This window comes from Stegostoma tigrinum, chromosome 17 (genome assembly GCF_030684315.1).
Source record: "Stegostoma tigrinum isolate sSteTig4 chromosome 17, sSteTig4.hap1, whole genome shotgun sequence".
Lineage (NCBI taxonomy): Eukaryota > Metazoa > Chordata > Chondrichthyes > Orectolobiformes > Stegostomatidae > Stegostoma > Stegostoma tigrinum.
This window is the reverse complement of record NC_081370.1, coordinates 36,012,146-36,030,971: the sequence shown is the minus strand read 5'-3', so window position 1 is coordinate 36,030,971 and position 18,826 is coordinate 36,012,146. Positions and strand designations below refer to the sequence as shown.

Here is an 18,826-nt window from a genome sequence, read left to right as displayed (position 1 = left end):
CTACTCTGATATCTAAATGTGAATGCGGCAGTGCTAGGACAGTTCATGTGTATATAATGGTAACTTAGTGATGGACTGTCAGCTGCAGTGGAGTTATTTCAGTGGTGAGCTGCCTGTCTAAACTGTTGCAGTCCATGTGTAAATAATGTACTTACAGAAGAACGAGGACGTACTTTTCTAGAGTACCTTCACAACTTCAAGGCATCACAAATTGCTTTACAGCCAATAAAGAACTTTTGAAGAGCAAATACCGTTGTAAAATAGGAAGCATGGGCAGCCAATTTGTACACAGTAAACTCCCACAAACAGCGATATGATAATGACCAATATTATGTCCTCAAAATCATTGAAGCAAGAGTTGAATCAATTACTTGCTAACTCCAAGATGACAGCGCTACCTACAGAGGCACAGCAGACGTGACACTAACACTGAGGTAGCTTGGTTAAACACTTCATTGTCTGTTTAAGGCTTGTTCATTATAGCAACATGAATGGGTATCTTAATCCCACTGGGTCTCGCTAACCTTTGGGGCAGAAATCATGAAACAAATTCCCAACCATCCCTTAGAACAGCAAGTATAACCTATAAACTGGACACTTTCTACACAGATTCTGGAGGGAAATGTTTTTTAAAAAATTTTCATGGGTTAATTCCACTAGCATAGTCACTGATTTGAGAATAGCAGGATGTGAACTTACTGCTCCCTTGTGAGTTCCCACATCTTCGTAAACCCTCCACTGCACGTATTTGTCCTTAGAGTAAGGAATCTCTTCATTCACCAGTTAGTTGTACATTCATAGAGGTCTACAGCACAGAAAAATGGCCTTCAGCCATTTGAGTCTGGGACAGTCAAAAATAAGCACCTAACTATTCTAATCCTGTTTTCCGGCACTTGGCCCATAGCCTGATACACCTTGGCATCTCAAGTGTACTCCTAAATATGTTTTATATGTTGTGAGGGTTTCAGCCTCTACCACCCTTACAGGAATGAGTTCCAGATTGCCACACCCTCTGGGAGATGGAGCAAAGTCTCCTTGCATCCCCTCGAAACCGCCTGCCCCTTACCTTAAACCTACAGCCCCAGTCAATGATCCCTCTAGCAAATGGAACAGTTCTTTTCTGTCTGCCATGTGTATGCCCTTCATAATTTTATACATCTCAGATTCCTGTGCTCCATGGAAAACAGCCCCTATATGTCCAATCTCTCTTCATTACAAGAACTCTCCAGCCCAGGCAACATCATGACAAATCTCCTCTGCATCCTCTCCAGTGCTATCACATCCTTCCTATGAATGTGGATTCCAAACATGCACACTATACTCTAGCTGTGGTCTGACAAACATTTTACGTAGTTCCAGCTTAACCTCCCTTCTCCCAACCTCTCTGCCTCAGCTATTAAAGACAAGTATCCCACAGGCCTCATTAAGTGCTTTATATACCAGTGGACATGCAGGCAAAGTCCTTCTGATCCTCGGTGCTTCCCAGGATCCTACTATTCATATGTATTCTCTTGTCTTGTTTATCCTTCCCATGTGTATCACTTCACACTTATCTGGATTGAATTCCATTTGCAAGCCCATCTAAACAGCCCATCTATATCCTCCTAATAAAGGCTATCTTCCTCAATGTTTGCCACCCCTCAAAATTTTGTTTCATGAGAAGGAGGTACAGTCATTACTGCTCCCATCTGGAAAACAGATTCAGTTCATAACTGTGTGTTAGTCATAATAAAATAATTTAGTTGATCTAAAACCCCTGTTTACTATTTCTCCAATTTATATGAGCAATTCCTTCATTGATAGAGCAGAACTACATATAAATAGGTTGTTCGTATCAGGTTTGATCCCATATTCTGTCACCTTTAGGTGCTGAAGTGTTTCATTTGTTCACTATTTCTATCACTTCCATCCTGAAATATGACACATGGAGTGTTTACACATAAAGACAAAAGATAGTTACCAGATAGAGTCCAAATATAGACTCAGGGAATTCAAGACATGTTTACTACATATAAATTATACATTAATGTCTCAGAATTAACGCAAAGTGATTAGAAGCTAGTTCAAGTACAGGTCAGAAATGCAAGAAACCAACCCCCCCCCCCACCCAATTTGTGTAAAAATGAGATTGAACATGGAAAATAAGACAAATGCTCCTCTGATGCTGCTTGGTCTGCGGTGTTCATCCAGCTCTACACCTTGTTATCCCTGTTAATTTGACTGAATGTGTCCCACACATCTCTACAGTCACTTTGGCTTAACATTGCATGTGAAAAATAGCACGTCTCACAAAAGATGCGTTCCCGCGGTACCAACCCTCCGGCAGCACAGCTCACCCTCATTACTGACCTTCTGGCAGTGTTGTGCTCCCTCGGTACTGACCATCCAATAGCACAGCACTCCATCAGTACCAGCCCTCTTGACAGTGCAGCTCTCTCTCAGTACTACAATGGGTATGTCTGCCTGGATTTATGCCGAAGCCTCTGGAGTGGGACTTCAACCAATGACCTTTTGAACACAATGACACCAAGCTAATATGTGCTAATGAGCTCATGAATGGTACTATTTAAATGAAAGTTTGTGGAATATGAGGGTTCCTCCTTAAACACAGAAATGAGTACCTATTGGATTACAAACAGCAGTCAGATTCCTTCACTGTAATAAGAGATAACAAGGTATAGAGCTGGATGAACACAGCAGACCAAGCAGCATCAGAGGAGCAGGAAGGCAGGAAGGAGCAGAAAAGCTATCTGAAGAAGGGTCTAGGCCCGAAACGTCAGCCTTCCTGTTCCTCTGATGCTGCTTGGCCTGCTCTGTTCATCCAGCTCTACACCTTGTTATCTCAGATTCTCCAGCATCTGCAGTTCCTACTATCTCTTTCTTCACTGTAAGTTTATCTAAAATTCTTTGTTTATTCCCCTTGAAGGACTGATCAATTTGAAACTTGCTCTTCAAGATTAAATCCATGGATTTCCAAGTTTGATCATGAAGAACAAAAAGTATTACCTTTAAATCATCTGCTGACAAAACTGACAATTTACTGTCTAGCCATCTCTAGATGCCCTGCAAAGGTGTTGGTGGGCAGAATTATTTGAGTCTGATTCTCACACAGGGTAACAACATACCATATGCAAAACATAGGACTACCTCCTTTGAGGTCTTCATGTGCAACAGGAACATTACATAGAATCAATAGTGTGGAAACATGCCATTTGGCCCTACAAGTCCACACTGACCCTCCAAAAAGCATCCCACGGAGACCCAACCCCCTACCACATCCCTGTAACCTTGCATTTCCCATGGCCAGCACACCTAATCTATACAACCTTGGACACTATGGGCAATTTAGCAAGACCAATCCACCTAACTTGTACATCTTTGGACTGTGAGAGGAAACCAGAGCACCTGGCAGAAACCCACACAGACACAGGGAGAACGTGCAAACTCCACACAGCTTAACCTGGTGAATTTGGTGAATGCACACAATGGGAGAGGCCAGGAAAGGATATGGCATTTTTGAGAAAAAAAATATATAAATGATAGCTTCCCCACCTCCCGAAAGCTGCATATGTCCCAGTTCCTTATTAAAAGAGGTGATTCCAAGCAGGAGATTTCATAGATTTGCATAGTACGTGGCCATTCAGCCCATCTGATCCATGACAATGTTAACGCTCTACAAGAGCCCTCTCCCACGCTCACCCTCTTACTCTCACCCTATTAACCTATCTTCCCATACATTTCTCCTGCATGTTTGTCCAGCTTCTCCTACTATGCATCCGCCTAGAATAGTGTATTCACTATGTATTACTGGGAATATCTGTTGGTGTACAATTGCATTAAGTGTGGGTCAGTAACTGGAGTGGAACTTCTGAAGCTAGCAATACATTATCTGAGCTTCTCCTTGTGGTAGCAGGTTCCAATCCTCACCACTCTGGATGAGGATGTTTCTCCTGAGTACCCTGTTGCATTTATTGATGACCCTTTTGCATTCTTCTAAGAGATGTATAACCAGCAGGATTAGGAACTCCAGTTCCTCTTCAACTATGCCAGACCATTACTGTCATGGTAAATAATATTCCTTTATGTCTACAGTTGCTTTACCTTCCTGACATTGTAAAAATCCCGATGGGGCACACCTTTCAGCTCCCGAAGTTCCGCCATTTCGTTTAACATCTCGTGCAGGTAGAACTTTGATCCCAGGAAGTTCAGCCTCCGATGGCAGTATGTCTTCCTGTGGAAGGAGTGTGATTAGATCTGAAATTAGATATTCAAATAAAATCATATCTTACACAACTTTCAAGTTCATTAAACCCCTCCAAATGAAATAGATTTTTGTCTCCTAAGTGCCCAGTCCGGTCCTTAATTTATGATTGTTCCAAAGCACCCAAACGTCCCCATCTTCTTCAATTGTTCAATATGCAATTACGAGATGGCAGGAGGAGATGCTACATTCCTGCCTCGAATTTCCTGATGCAGCCTGATTAATTATAACTCTTTCAATACTTTAAATCTCTAGACTTGTAATTGAAAAAAGTAACCCTGAGTCAAGTTAGTTGAATTTGACGCCTTGAATCAGTTTTGTGAGGTACCTCGGGTAATATGTAAAAAGTGGCAAGTTCTTAATGCATGAAAGACATGCTCAATATAAAATTGAGCAACTCATTAACCAACAGGTGACTGTTGGCTGCTGAACTCACCATGCTCAGTTCTACTCAAAACTTTTCTCAACATTGCAAGCCAGCTAGCAGCAGAAATCAGACAACAACCAGACTCAGACCGCCAAGTAACTGACGACATTCACAATACAGTGCCAGGCAATGCCAACCTCCAACTAAAAAACTACTATATGTGTTCATCCCACAGTCTATTAACTCAGGGCACTCTGCCCCAGAATTCATCCTACAGTGTACCAACACCGGCACTCCACCCTTTCTCTCCTACAACGACACTACTTCTGTATTGTGTCACTGAACTGCACATTGCAAACATCTATACCTAGGAGAGCAACTTTTCAGAACTTTCTAATGAAGTCATCTTTGGAAAATTAAATTTCCCAACAGTTGTCTAACTCCGTGTTAGCTCCATTGGCAGTGAACTTACGTGGGCCCATCAGCAATTAGGGCGAGGACGTGATTAAGGTCCAGTGTGAAGGTTTGCAGGTCTGGGTAAGGAAGACTTTTGGGTTCATCCAGTTCCAGCATCTCCTTGTTTTCATAAACAAAGATGATTCCCTCCTTCATCCTCACCACATATTCCAGATTGTCTGGAGCACCACTGAGATCATACGGATCGTCACCATCCCGGGGGGGTGGGTGGAAATCTGTTCAATACAAGCGGACAGCAGTTGGCTACAATTAACTGCATCCTAGCAATACTCTGAACAACAATAAAACATGCCTTCATTTCATAAAGGCACAGAGAAATCTCAAACGGTAACACACAGAATTTCTGCTAAAAAAACCAAAGTTGATATTGGTATTCGTTTGGTTCAATGGTGTCAGAGTTGTTGACCAATCACAGTGATCAATTACATGATCCCAGAGGCGTCAGGTTATTCATTGGCTTGAGGTTAGGTGTGCACCAATCAGCATTACACTCTGCTGACATGGGTCTGACAATCTACAGTGTTTTAATTACCCATGATTCATTTTCTCGCCTGCCAGAGAGTGTCTTTATCTGACCACAATAAGGGTTAATGCTAGAATTCAGGGGTTAAATCGTCCAGGGAGGCTGCATACAATCGTTTTGTATTCCCTCAATAACTGCATTAGGGGGTTAAGCAACATCTTGATTTTAATATTCTTGTCCTCATTTTCAAATCCCTCCATGGCCTCACACCTGTTTATCTCTAGAATGTCCTCTAGCCCCTCAACTCCCTTTAGGAACATTAGAAATAGGGGCAGGTAATAGGCCATTCAGCCCCTCATGTCTGACCCACCATTCTGTAAGGTCATGACTGTGTCTTTCATGCCAGTTCTTCATAGCCATCAATTCCTCGACATTTCAAAAAGCTAGCCACCTCCTTAAATGCTTTCAGTGAACTAGTCTCTCTGGAACACAGAATTTCAGACATTCACTACCCTCTGATGGCACAAATTCCTTTGCATCTCAGTTTTAAATGAGTTTCCCCCTTATTCTGTAACTGGTTAGTTTTGCTTGAGGCCATGCCTGTTCATTCAAATCGATGGGCTCTTTCAACTATTTTGTACTGCTGCACACTGTGGTTACTTAAAAGGGTCAATTTGTGCTTGGGTCTGATGGCAATCTCTGAATTGCTGTGCATGCATTACCCGCAACTCCCTGAGAGGTCTAGGATATGGAGAAAGGATGGATAGATGGGGTTTTGGGACGTAGAGAGAGAATGGGCGGGTGGTTGGCACTTGTATAAACTGAACAGGGCTTGCGGACCTCATCAGTTTTCCCAGTTGCTCAGAGATCTTCTGCACCAAATTCTGCATGGGGGTCTTGTTGGTTAGACCAGAAGCAATAAATACTCAGAGATAACAAGGTGTTGAGCTGGATGAACACAGCTGGCCAAGCAGCATCAGAGGAGCAGGAAGGCTGACATTTCGGGCCTAGACCCTTCTTCAGAAACTTTGGAAATTTATGAAGAAGGGTCTAGGCCCGAAACATCATCTTTGCTGCTCCTCGGCCTGCTGTGTTCATCCAGCTCTACACCTTGTTATCTCAGATTCTCCAGCATCTGCAGTTCCTACTATTGCTGAAGCAATAAATATTCATACATTTTACATGCTGTTACTTTACACAACTTTATGTTTACTTGTGTCAAAATCAAAACCTGAGTTTTATGAAGTATGATAGTTCATTAACTGGTTATTAGTGCCCAGATTTCAAGTCACTGGCTGGGATTCCTATCACAATAGAAATTGTTAAATTAGCACTCATATTGTGTCCTGCTTCCATTCCGCACAACCCCTACCCCAACCCTACGCCACAAACATGTACACACATACAAACACCTCCAAAATGCACACAAATATACAGACACACACTGAAATAGATATACTCAACATGCATTCACTCTTCCCAATAGTGACACTTAAAAATCCTCTAATATAGTGAACACCGGGATGGACAGACTCAAATACATAGGCACAGGCACACACATACCCTCCATACATACATGCATACGCACAAGCACGCATACAATACAAACCCACTTACCTGGTAAAACTTCATCTTCCTCTAGCCATTGATCATTTTCAATTGATTGTAGGTACTGGCCTGTTGTTCTGGGAAATAGCTGATAGGCAAGACGCATGTACTTCTTACGAATGAACAAGGCTTTTATCAGGCCTCTGGCAGCGTGTTCATAGTCCTCTACGGTGATCTGGTCAGACAGTAGAGGACAGAACTCATTAAGCTTTTCCCTTTATTCCCCTTCTCTCTCATTGTATCTAAGTCTAGACTTAACTTTTACTCCTAATTCCTACTTTCTCAGCACCTCTTGGGCTGTGGAAGTCCTCACCACCCTCAGTCTTCCCAGTTCCAAACTAAGCCTACTGGCCTTAAATTCCAAGTTTGTATTGCACAAGGCAAAAGAAAGTAAGATGGGAAGAGGTTCTTGTTGAACATAAACTCCACTACAGCCCTGAATTTCTGAATGGCCTGTTTCTGTACTCTAGAACAATGGTTACCACTGAAACAATCACATTGTTGCCATAACTCATCTTGTTCACTAATGTCCTTTAGGGAGGGAAATCTGTTGTCCTTACTCAGTCATACCCTCAGCAACCTGATTGACTTTTAAGCTGCTTCTCTGGAAATGCCCAGCATGATATTCAGTTGTGTTGAAGAAGTACCTTATCTCCACCCTCTTCACTTGCTTGAGAGAAATTGAGGATGGACAAGTTTCACCAGCAATGCTCACTTTCCCAATTTTGAATAAATGAATATATCTTATAATTCTACATAATCACAACTTGTTGATTTATCTTGTTACCTCTTTCGTATTCCACAAAAAAAATTCTCACTATATTTGTACAGAAGCAATATTAACTGACTTGTATACTGTGGTTATTTCATTCAAGGTTAAAACTGCCAATATTTGGAGGTGCCAATTGGCACATGAAATACCAGTTACTCAGTCCAAAGTGATCCTTTAGATGCACTCTCTTTAAAAATGTTTGGAGTTTGGTAGAAGGAATGGTGGAGAAGAGAAGACAAAGCCATTTTATTCATTTACAGCACATTTGTGACACTGTTAAGATTGTGTACAGACTTGCCTTAATACTGGTGTTGATGAGTTATCTTACTCAGAGGGCAGTTAATATCAGCCACATTGCCGAGTCTGGAAACACACATGGGCCAGGCTGGATCAGAATCATAGCATCCCTACAGTGTGCAAGCAGGCCGTTCAGCCCATTGTTTCCCACCAACCATCCAAACAGCGTCCCACCCAGACCCACACCCCTACCCTATCCCTGTGGCCTTGCATTTCCCATGGCTAACACAACTAGCCTGCACATCCCTGACACAATGGACACTTTGACATGGCCAATTCACCTAACCCATACATCTTTCGACTGTGGGAGGAAACCCATTCAGACACAAAGAGGAAGTGCAAACTCCACACAGACAGTCGCTTGAGGGTGGAACTGAATCCAGGTCCCTGATGCTGTGAGGAAGCAGTGCTAACCACTGTGCCATTGTGCTGGCCCAAATGGATGGCAAGTGCTCTTTGCAGATTTCCTTTGTGAAAGGATGTTAGTGTCCTAGGTTCATCATCAGAATCCATCAGGCCATCATCATTGAATCTAGATTTTTATTCCAGATTAATTTAATACACTGAATTCAATTCACAGCTGTGGTGGGATTTGAATTACAATTCGTGGCTTATTAGTCTAGTAACATTACAAGTAGAGCAAAGTTGGATAGCGCTAGAAAGGGCCCAGACTGCTTCTCACTCTTTCGGACAGACCTTGAGCTAGATCAAAGGAGTGAACTATGAGTAGATAAAATTATTTTTGACTCACTTCATTCCACAAGGTAAAAAATGTTATAGAACAATGTAGGTAGCAGAGTGGTACATCAGCTCCAATTCTCAATCCACAGATGCTGCTAGACCTGCAAGGTAGTTCAAATACTTTCTCCTCTTATTTCAGGTTTTAAGAAACACCTTATAAGGAGGAGAGATAGGGAGGGAATTTCAGAGATCAGAACCCTCCAACTGAATGCCTGGCCACAAACAGTGGATGCATAAAGGCTCAAAACTGATGGAGCACAGATATCTTAGTTGTAGGCCTAGAGGACTTTACACACATAGGGAGGATTAAAACCCTGGAGGGATCAGAGAAAAAGATGGATGAGAGTTATAAAAAATCAACTGTAGTGATGTGCTTATTACCCCTGCACAGTAGTCTCCAGTAATGGTCACTCGCTGAAACTCAGGCACATCATAGGGCAGTTGTATTCCAAACAAAGGGACACTCGGAATGGGCGTCTGTGGGGTCAAAGATGGGGAATCCACAACTGAGAAAGTCACATCAGGAGTTGGGATCTGCAAGGACAACGAATGGGATCGAATCAGCCTCAGGCTCTTCTTTCTGGGAAAAGAGAAGTTCATAGAGATGAAGGAAATATGATTGAAGTCTTCTGTTACCAAAAAAGAAAACTGACACAAATAAAGTTGACTGAAATCAATAACCTGCTTCAATATTCAGAGACTTTGTGGGAGGCTGTTAATTGAACATTTAATACTGAAAGAAAAAAGAACAATCAGGATCAGGAGACAAATTACCAACAACATTTACCATGTAAGCAGCTTTAATGTCCCATGGAACTTCACAGAAATAATTAGCAGAGAGAAACGGAGAAGGGGACATTAAGCCAGGTGTCCAAAAGGAGCAAAGAGGATAGGAAATTTAAAGATAGAAATCCAGAACATAGGATCCAGGCAGCTGATGAAAGATTCAAGTGGAGTAACAAAAATCAGAGGACAGCAAAGATGGCCAAGTGCTCAGGAGTTGGGGGGAATTACTAAGATTAGCAGAGGGCAAAGCTGTGGAGTGATTTGAAGTAATTGAGGGGTTGACAGATTGGGATCCATTGTAGATCAGCAAACAAACAAACTGTGTACTGAAGAAAAGGAGTGGACTAAGTTTTTCTTTATAAAAGTAAAACTTCTACTGTGTTTCTCCTTTATCATGTGGAGGGATGCCTTAAGCTAAAAGCGTCACCACAATTCTGACCCCATCTCTTGGAAGGGAATTTAAAGAGTTTTTATCAACCAGAGCAAAAGCTCTAGAGCAGGTATGTCCAACAGGCAGCCTCTTGGCTCTCATTTTGCCCCTTGAGCCTTGTTCAAAATACAGGCCACTAGGGATCCCAGAAGTTGTCGCTCTTCCAATCCTTTCAATACTTACAACTTCTGGGATCCCTACTGGCCTGTATTTTGAGCAAGGCTAAGTGGCTAGGAGGCTTTCAGACATACACTGCCTTAAGGAAGGCGGAAATGACAGTCAGACTACTGCCATTGGGGGCTAAGAGCCAGGCGGCAGAGATGGGGTGTGTGAGTTGAGTAAGTGAGTGGATGAGATTTGGGTGGGTCATGACAGAGAGAGACCATGGTTGGGGGTGCAGTGAGATTGACCGGTGAGTGAGTGGGAATGAACTACACACTCACCTTTCCCTCCTCCTCCCTCCCCAAAAATGTATCCACAAAACAGAGTGGGAAAATCCTAACTGAACAACTTCCTTCTGACCCCCAGCTTGGATTGTGCCGCACAAGAGGTGAACCAGGGTCAATGTTAATTAACGCCAATTTGTTAACTGAGGCCAGGTTCCCACCCCTTTCGCTGGGAATCAGGATTTAGGCCTGACCATTTTCTCTATTTAGCTCTGTTTCCTTAGCCAAAGAGCAAACAAAAGGGTTCAGTTAGCTCTGCTGCTTGGCACATTATAATTGCCTTTATTTATTAATTACTCATTTATTTAAAGTATCATTTTATTGCTTTGGAAGTTTTTTTGAAATTAATGCTTGCTGTTGTTAACAAAGCTCTTTCGTAAAAGTTGCCACTAAACCTGAACAGAAGGAAAAAGTAAAATGCAGCCCTTATCCCTGTGCAAACATGTTTGGACAGCCCTGTCAAACTCTGTAAAGCCTCCTCTATATTATGATGTCAGACTCTCCCTTGACAGGCACGGTGTCAGATAGAGAGTAGAAGTTCCCTTTCCACTGTGCAATCAGACAACTCCATTGACAGGTACGGAGACCAAAGTTTCCTTTACACTGTGACATCAGACACTCCCTTCACAAGTGCTGTCTGGGTCAGTGAGAGAATAAATTTCCCTTTACACTATGCCATCAGACACTCACTTGACAGGTACAGTGTGTGTTAGATAGAAAGTAAAAGTTCCTTTTATACTGTTTCCATCAAAAAGTTACAGGTCAGGTAAATCACAGGATTAGATAAAGAAAAGCATTCTCTACTGTGTATCATATGTTGAGAGAATTAAAAAAAAACTAGGATTATTTGTATTAAAACACAGAAAGGGAAGGGGAAATGTAATACAAGAGTTCAAATTTATGAAGGATTTGAAAGTTAGATTCCAAGAAATGATTCCACTGGTAGAAAGGTCAATAACCAGAGGACACACTGTCAAGGTAATTAGCAAAAGAATCAGAGGGGATATTAACTTGTATTTGAGTTATAATGACCTGGAATGGAGAGATTCAACAGTTAACTTTTAAAAGGAAATTATATTTCCGTGCTGTATGACTATGAGTCTATATAAATACTTAAGGGGAACAGAAGGCAAGGGGAACTAACTAGTTCCTTCAAAGAGCCAGTAGCAGTTGATCCTCTTTTACGTTTTGTAATGCTTCTTCGAGAGTGTATAGGGAATAGGTTTCTTCCCAACATTTCTAGTGCAGGGTCAAACTGGAATCATTTTTGGATAACCACGGGCAGACCTCTTTGCTGTGGTCTCTGATTGCTGTTCAGCAATCTCCTTCTGGAGCTCCCTTTCTGTGGCTTCCTTTTTACCAATCGGGCAGTCTTCGGCAATGTCAAACAAAGACAGTGCATCTTTGGTGTCCTCCTCACGCAGAGCAGAAGCAAACACCTTCTCTGCTATAATTCGAACTTGCTCATCCTCCTCTGTCTGTGCTACCTTCGGGAATTGTCTGGGCATTTCAGCTGTAGAGGGAATAAGATAAAGGAAACATGATCGCTGTTTATATCGTAAGAGAGTCATTAGAACATCTTTCACTCTTGTATTTACTACTTCCGTCAAACTGAAGACCCTTCATAAGAGACGCCAGCTTAGGGTCAATGATTCATGGATGATCCCTGGTCAAGTTAACTGATCACATCCGGGCACTGCAACTAGGAGTAAGCTTGGCTTCTATTCCCCAGATGTGGAAGACTGGAGTGTTTTTGAAAGGAATTGATGGGGTAGATACTACTTAAACTACTTTGTTGGTGGGGGGGGGTGTCTATTCCCCAGATGTGGAAGACTGGAGTGTTTTTGAAAGGAATTGATGGGGTAGATACTACTTAAACTACTTTGTGGGGGGGGGGGGGGGGGTTCCCTAGTTCAAGTAGGGCTGTTCAGGAGAGAAGTTAGAAAGCACATCTCACACAAGACATGGTACGAGTGTGAAACTCTCTCACAAAAGTGAGTAGATGGTAACTCAAGTAACAATTTTAAATCAGAGATTGATTGAATTCAAGCTTATAAAAGATGGGGAGCCAAGGCAAGTACATAGGTTGGAATACAGATCAGCTATGATTTAAATTGTAAAATACTTTTGAGGGGGTTGAATAGCCTATTTTGAAACTATATTAGGGCTGTAAAGCCAGGGTAATAAAGGACAACTAGGAAGAGTAAGAGGAACACCCCAGGATTTTCCTTAATATGCCCTTAGGATCAGGGTTTTACATGTGATTTGTAAGCGTTTTTGATTATTATTGTCTTTGATAGAAAAAATACACTGACTGTCATCAAAAAAACCATTACAAAAGGGAGGGCAACAAAGACCGGTGATGTTTCCGTCAACCACACAGCATAACTTGAAAGAAACCTTTACTGCCATTTAACAGAATCGGGAGGGAGGGAAGGATGGCCTGCTTTCATGGTGACATTCTATCATGATACTTAGTACATCACAAGACAACTTTATTCAGTTTTGGAAGTCAGTGGACTTAGTTTCTGAAGATGCTCTACAACACAGACTTAATGAGCTGAATAGCCTCCCATGTTGTACTCTTCTAAAATTCTACAATATTGTGTTTGCTATTTATTTACATACAGTTCACTTTCAGGAGGGCACACAGTATTTCCAGATTTTTTGATTTGATTTATTACTGTGATGTACCTCGGTACTGTGAAATGTTTTGTTTTGTGTGCAGTATAGGCAGATCATACCATATAAAGTGCATTAGGGTAATAGAACAGAACATGGAATACAATATTACAGCTGCAGAAATGGTGCACAAAGCGTGAGATCAACATTAAGTTTAAAATTTGAGAGGTTCGTTCAGAAGTCTATTAACAGCGGGGAAGAAGCTGTCCTTGAATCTATTGGTATGTGTGTTTAAGTTTTTGTATCTTCTGCCCAGTGGAAGAGATTAGAAGAGATTATAACCAGGTTGGGAGGACTCTTTGATTATGTTGGCTGCCTTCCTGGGGCAGCAAGGTGAAGTCAATGGTTGGGAGGTTGGCTTAGATTTTCATACCTCAAAGTTAGTGCTGTTACAGATTCGGTATACAGCATTCCACTTGTCCACAAATTACATTCCGTAGATACGGTTATAACAGTCCATATATGTCCATCACAGTGAACCTTAAAAATTTAAAACCAAAGACACCATTCTGCATCTTTGATTGATACTAGAAAAAAAATCAGACTTATCCCACTGACCCCAAACCCATAATTCTGTATCAATCCCAAATTCATCCCACTGCTCTGCTCTCGGTGTCCACCACCAAGTAATCCCTATGACCTGCTCTCTCCACAGTTCTGTATAACGGACAAACTAATCCCACAGTTTCACTATTTCCAAATAACTTTGGATCATTTCCTAAAGAGTTCCACTGCCCCACTCCTGGCCCATAACACTGTACAAATATCAAATTATCTATTCTTCCTCCAAATCCTTTGATGATACAATAGTTTCTATCTCAACTATTCCCTGTGGTAAAGTGTTCTGTGCTTCAACAATCCTCTGCACAAAGTCATTCTTCTAATTCCCATTATTAGTCACTGTAACCTAATATTGATAACCCAAAATACTCTTCCCCGGTTTACTCTCTCCACCCTCAGTTACATCTCCTTTTATCACTAACCCACCAGCAGAAATGACCCTGCATCATCACGCGAAATGTGACATACTGATTCTCGATGGCAGCACAAACTGCCTTCAGCTTTATATGGAAGGAGACTTCTGCGGGGCATAAACAGAACACGTTCTGTGCTTCCAACGCAACAATATACAGCAGCTGGATTTCTAAGACTTTGTTTGCTTTGTGTGGAGATGTACGTTATCGTGGAGCATGGTTTGAACGTTAAAACTAAGATAAATGTAGAATTGGGAAAGACAGATCTGGGTCAGTGAAAGGTCAGACTGTGCAATCATAAAGGAGGTAAGAACAGAAGGAAGCCAAGTGGAGCTGTTCAAACCAACCCTTGTTCTTTCCCCATTGTTATACAAGTTCTGCCTTTCTAAGTTTTTTAAATTCAATTTTCTTTTGAAAGTTCCTATTGAATCTGCTTTCACTGAGTCGTCGGCACAACTTACTGAATAATGAGACGGCGCTTATTTATATTCACCCCTCCCCAATCACACTGCATCCACCCCAGGTTCTCTGTCCACCAGTTCCCGACTCTCCGGAAACAGTTCTTCACCAGAACTGCCTGTAACTTTCAAACTGCAGTGAATCGAAAGCTAGTTTGACCCCCGCAGTTTCAGTGCGTCCTGAGTCGTAGCAAGTGAACTAATCTCAAGAACTGAGTCTAAGCTAATGGCAGAAGATGTTTTGGCTGTCTTTAACTCTTTAGCTCCCGCCTAGTTTTTTTATGCTCACAATGGATTTTCCCCACATTAATTATAATAGCGAGCAAAAATATTTATTTGTCTGTAAAGCTCTGTGTGGCTCTCTGAGGCGGGAGAGGTTTAATTTTCGAGAACTAGCTAGAGAAGGTAGAATTAGAAATATTTTGAAAACTAAAATTAATCTCTTTCCCAGTCTCCGCGGCAGAAACATTCTAACGCAGAAGCAGCGGGACCCAAAAAAAAGTTAGTCAGTAACAAAATAAGACATAAGGCATAGGAGTGGGGAAACTGCACCCCCGGACACTCTGCTCCGGCTCTCTCGAACATCTCAGGGTCAGATTATTTATTGCGAGAGCTGACCGCCTGGATCTGAGAAGGGGTCTGTGTCCCCCTGGCCTTACCTATGATCGGGGTCCCGGCCATGCTTGGTACCGCTCCCAGGTCCCGGCGTGTCGAAGCCGGCGCTGTTTTGCAATGAGCCGCCGCTCTGTGTTTTATTCCCGGGACTTGTGCTATTTTAAGCAGCTGAAGCACCGCCAGAGGCTGCAGCCGAACGGGATCAGCAGCAAATAGCAACCGGATTGAGGGCAGCGGGCATCTCACTCAACTCCACAACCGGGAATGTGAACGGGGGCAAGGGAGAGCATTTTTAATTCTTTCATAAGAGATCTCTAGCGTTGCTGGCGGGGCCAGCATTTAAAGCCTGTCCTACATGCCCTTGAGAAAGTGATGCTGAGCAGCCTCCTAGAACCGCTGCAGTCCATGCGTTGCAGGTAACACACAACTCTGTTGGGGACAGACTGTTAAGAATCTGATGAGACAACATTGAAGGTCCCACTTCAGGAAGGGAACTGACTGGTGTTCCCATCTATCTGCTGCCCTTGTCCTTCCCCAGTGCTAAAGGTCACGGGTACTGCTTAAAGAACCTTTGTGAATTTCTGCAGCACATCTTGTAGATGGTACACACTGCTGCTATTGAGCATAATGGTGGCTGAGGGGTTGAGTGGTGGGGTTGATGGGATGGGGTGTAAATCAGGCGGCCTGCTTTCTCCTGGATGGTGTCTAGCTTCTTGAGTGTTGTTGGGGCTGCACCCATCCAGGCAAGTGGGGAGTATTCCATCACACTCCTGACTTGTGCCTTGTAGATGGTGGACAGGCTTTGGGGAGTCAGGAGGTGAGTTACTTGCTGCAGTATTCCTAGCTTCTGACCTGCTCTTGTAGCCACTATATTTAAATGTTAGTCTGGTTAAATTTAAATTTTGGGTTAAAGGGAATGCTTCAGGTTGGAAGTTTCTAAAAAAAACTAACAGATTAGACTGTAGTAAGTAGCAAACACACGTGATAAGTTCACTAATACAAGGAGAGTAACCTGAACTGTGTTAAATACCACAGGAGTCATATAGCCTTACAGCCTACCATAACATCAGGACTGAGACCTAAGACCTAATCATTGACACCAGCTCTAGTCACAGCCCAACTGTGAATTCTTACCATCTCGTACCTGGCTATATTTAAACTGGAACAACAGACGGAATCCCAAGTCTAATCACCCAATTGATTCCACCGATGTCACTCCCAACAGAACCACAGACAAGTCTAGCAATATTGAGAGCTGTTGTTTGTTCCTTTACAAGTTAAACTTACTGGTTCAGGCAGGTAAAATTGTTCCCTAGTAACCAACAGTAAAACCGCCAATCCTTCCGGAAAGGGCCGCACCCTCTCTCCAGTCACCGATAAGCTAGACAGCTTTCAGTTTGTTCAGAATGTTTTAAGGCAGGCTGGTTGCAGGGAGTTTTTTTTTAAACTTAAGGTGCTATTGGCTCTTTCGAAAACTAAGAAGCGTTTTGTGGCCTGGAACTGCCCCAGAAAAGGTCTTACCTGTAGAAATTCAGGAACCCACTCAATGCAAGGAGACAGTGCCCTCTTTATAATGGCAATGTAGGAGATGTGTGTCTTTTTCCTTTTTTCATTCTCTCTCTCTTTCTCCCTCATTTGATTGCACAGAATGCCACTCAGCTTCTGCCTTTGGAGACCCATTAACGAGCACCATCCAGCCACGTTCCGGAAATATTCGAAGATTTATGAACTGGATAAACAGCAAGAGGCAAAGATAAAATCATATTGATTGTGTATTTTAAAAATAATTTAATTGATCCCGTAACTGGATACAACTAGAGGAGCCCAGAACATCGATTAATGTCTAATGTAGCAAAGATTCCATTAGGCAGTGGATAAAATGGCTTTTGCGGGAGTGCTCAATTATTCTCATTAAATCTACAATGCAATCGGAGTTTGCAAATCCTAAAAGTGGCAGGATCATACTTAAAGAATGAACAGAGAAGCAAGCCATGCTAGATCTTTGGAAGGGTGATCCATTAGACCCCACCCAGTCCTTTCACCATATCAGTCAAGTGAATTCCCAATTGATTTTTAAAATTTCCTATGTGAGGTGATTCCGCTGAACCTTCAGGTCATGCCTTCCACTTCTTAACAGTCCTCTGCGTAAAAAGAAATTAGCCTAAGATTTTTCCCATCTAGTTGATTTGCCAAATGTTTTAAAGCCGCAACCTTTAGTTGCTGGTTCACTTGCCAGGAAAAGTAACTTCTGCATAATAAAATGTGAGGCTGGATGAACACAGCAGGCCAAGCAGCATCTCAGGAGCACAAAAGCTGACGTTTCGGGCCTAGACCCTTCATCAGAGAGGGGGATGGGGAGAGGGAACTGGAATAAATAGGGAGAGAGGGGGAGGCGGACCGAAGATGGAGAGTAAAGAAGATAGGTGGAGAGAGTATAGGTGGGGAGGTAGGAGGGGATAGGTCAGTCCAGGGAAGACGGACAGGTCAAGGAGGTGGGATGAGGTTAGTAGGTAGATGGGGGTGCGGCTTGGGGTGGGAGGAAGGGATGGGTGAAAGGAAGAACAGGTTGGGGAGGCAGAGACAGGTTGAACTGGTTTTGGGATGCAGTGGGTGGGGGGGAAGAGCTGGGCTGGTTGTGTGACACCTCATTATCTTGAATCCCTCTGTTGCTTCACTGCTTCACCTGTTTGCAGTAATGAAGGAAAGGTGCTGCATCAGAAAGTCAGCACTGAGGGAGTGCTACATTGTCAAAGGAGTTGTAGTGAAGGTTTACTCCACTGATGGAGGGGCAGTATTGAGCTGCATAGTCAAAGAAGCAGTAACAAATGCTTGCTGCGCTGTTAATTTGATTTATTTATTGTCACATGTATCTTGTTATAAAAAGAGAGTGAAAAGTGGTGTATAGTGTCGCCACTCTCGGGCACCATCTTAAAACTTTAGGATAATGAATCAAAAAATAGAACAGAAAGACAAAAATTAAGAAGTAAAGGAGTGTCCAAATTCACAGTGCTTCTTGTTAAGTGCTCCATCGTGGGTCATGGGGCCTAATAACGGGCACAAGTCTCCTTCGCCGTTTCACTGCCGCTAGAACCAAAGTCACCACTTCTCGGTGCCGCCTTGCCTCCACTGATGCCCTCACCGCTATGAGTCCTCATTGACCCTCGCCAATGTGGATACCACCGATGCTGCCGGTCCTCATACTGGGCCCAAAATCATCTCCTCCTCCACCGCCTCCGTGAGTCTGCACCAGATGCAGTCTTGCCACTGCCGCAGCAGCCATGAGCTGGCAATAGGGCTTCCTCGTTGATGCAGAAGCTGCCAGAATCCAAACTCATCTCCTACGTCATCACCATCAGGCAGTGCTGGGCCTAGTCCAGGCTGCACTACTGAGCCCACTCGCCACCACCAATGCAGTCACCATGACCAACCTCTTTGCCAAGAGGCCAGTG

At 42.9% G+C, this 18,826-nt stretch overlaps 1 protein-coding gene across 8 annotated transcripts in view; it reads right to left on the bottom strand.

The window, feature by feature from the left end:
• Positions 1 to 16,992, bottom strand: part of ampd3a (adenosine monophosphate deaminase 3a) — a 47,842-nt gene extending 30,850 nt beyond the window's left edge. The window contains exons 1-7 of one of the 8 annotated variants that reach the window (XM_048545484.2): positions 16,665 to 16,736; positions 13,704 to 13,810; positions 11,936 to 12,161; positions 9,368 to 9,566; positions 7,186 to 7,351; positions 5,101 to 5,320; positions 4,102 to 4,231 (exon numbers count right to left, since the gene is read on the bottom strand). In XM_048545484.2, the coding sequence (XP_048401441.1) occupies positions 4,102 to 4,231; positions 5,101 to 5,320; positions 7,186 to 7,351; positions 9,368 to 9,566; positions 11,936 to 12,156 (936 nt within the window). In that variant the 5' untranslated portion in view covers positions 12,157 to 12,161; positions 13,704 to 13,810; positions 16,665 to 16,736. The other 7 variants (XM_048545482.2, XM_048545486.2, XM_048545481.2 and 4 more) reach the window with 7 other exon arrangements.
• Between the last annotated feature and the right edge of the window lie 1,834 nt (positions 16,993 to 18,826).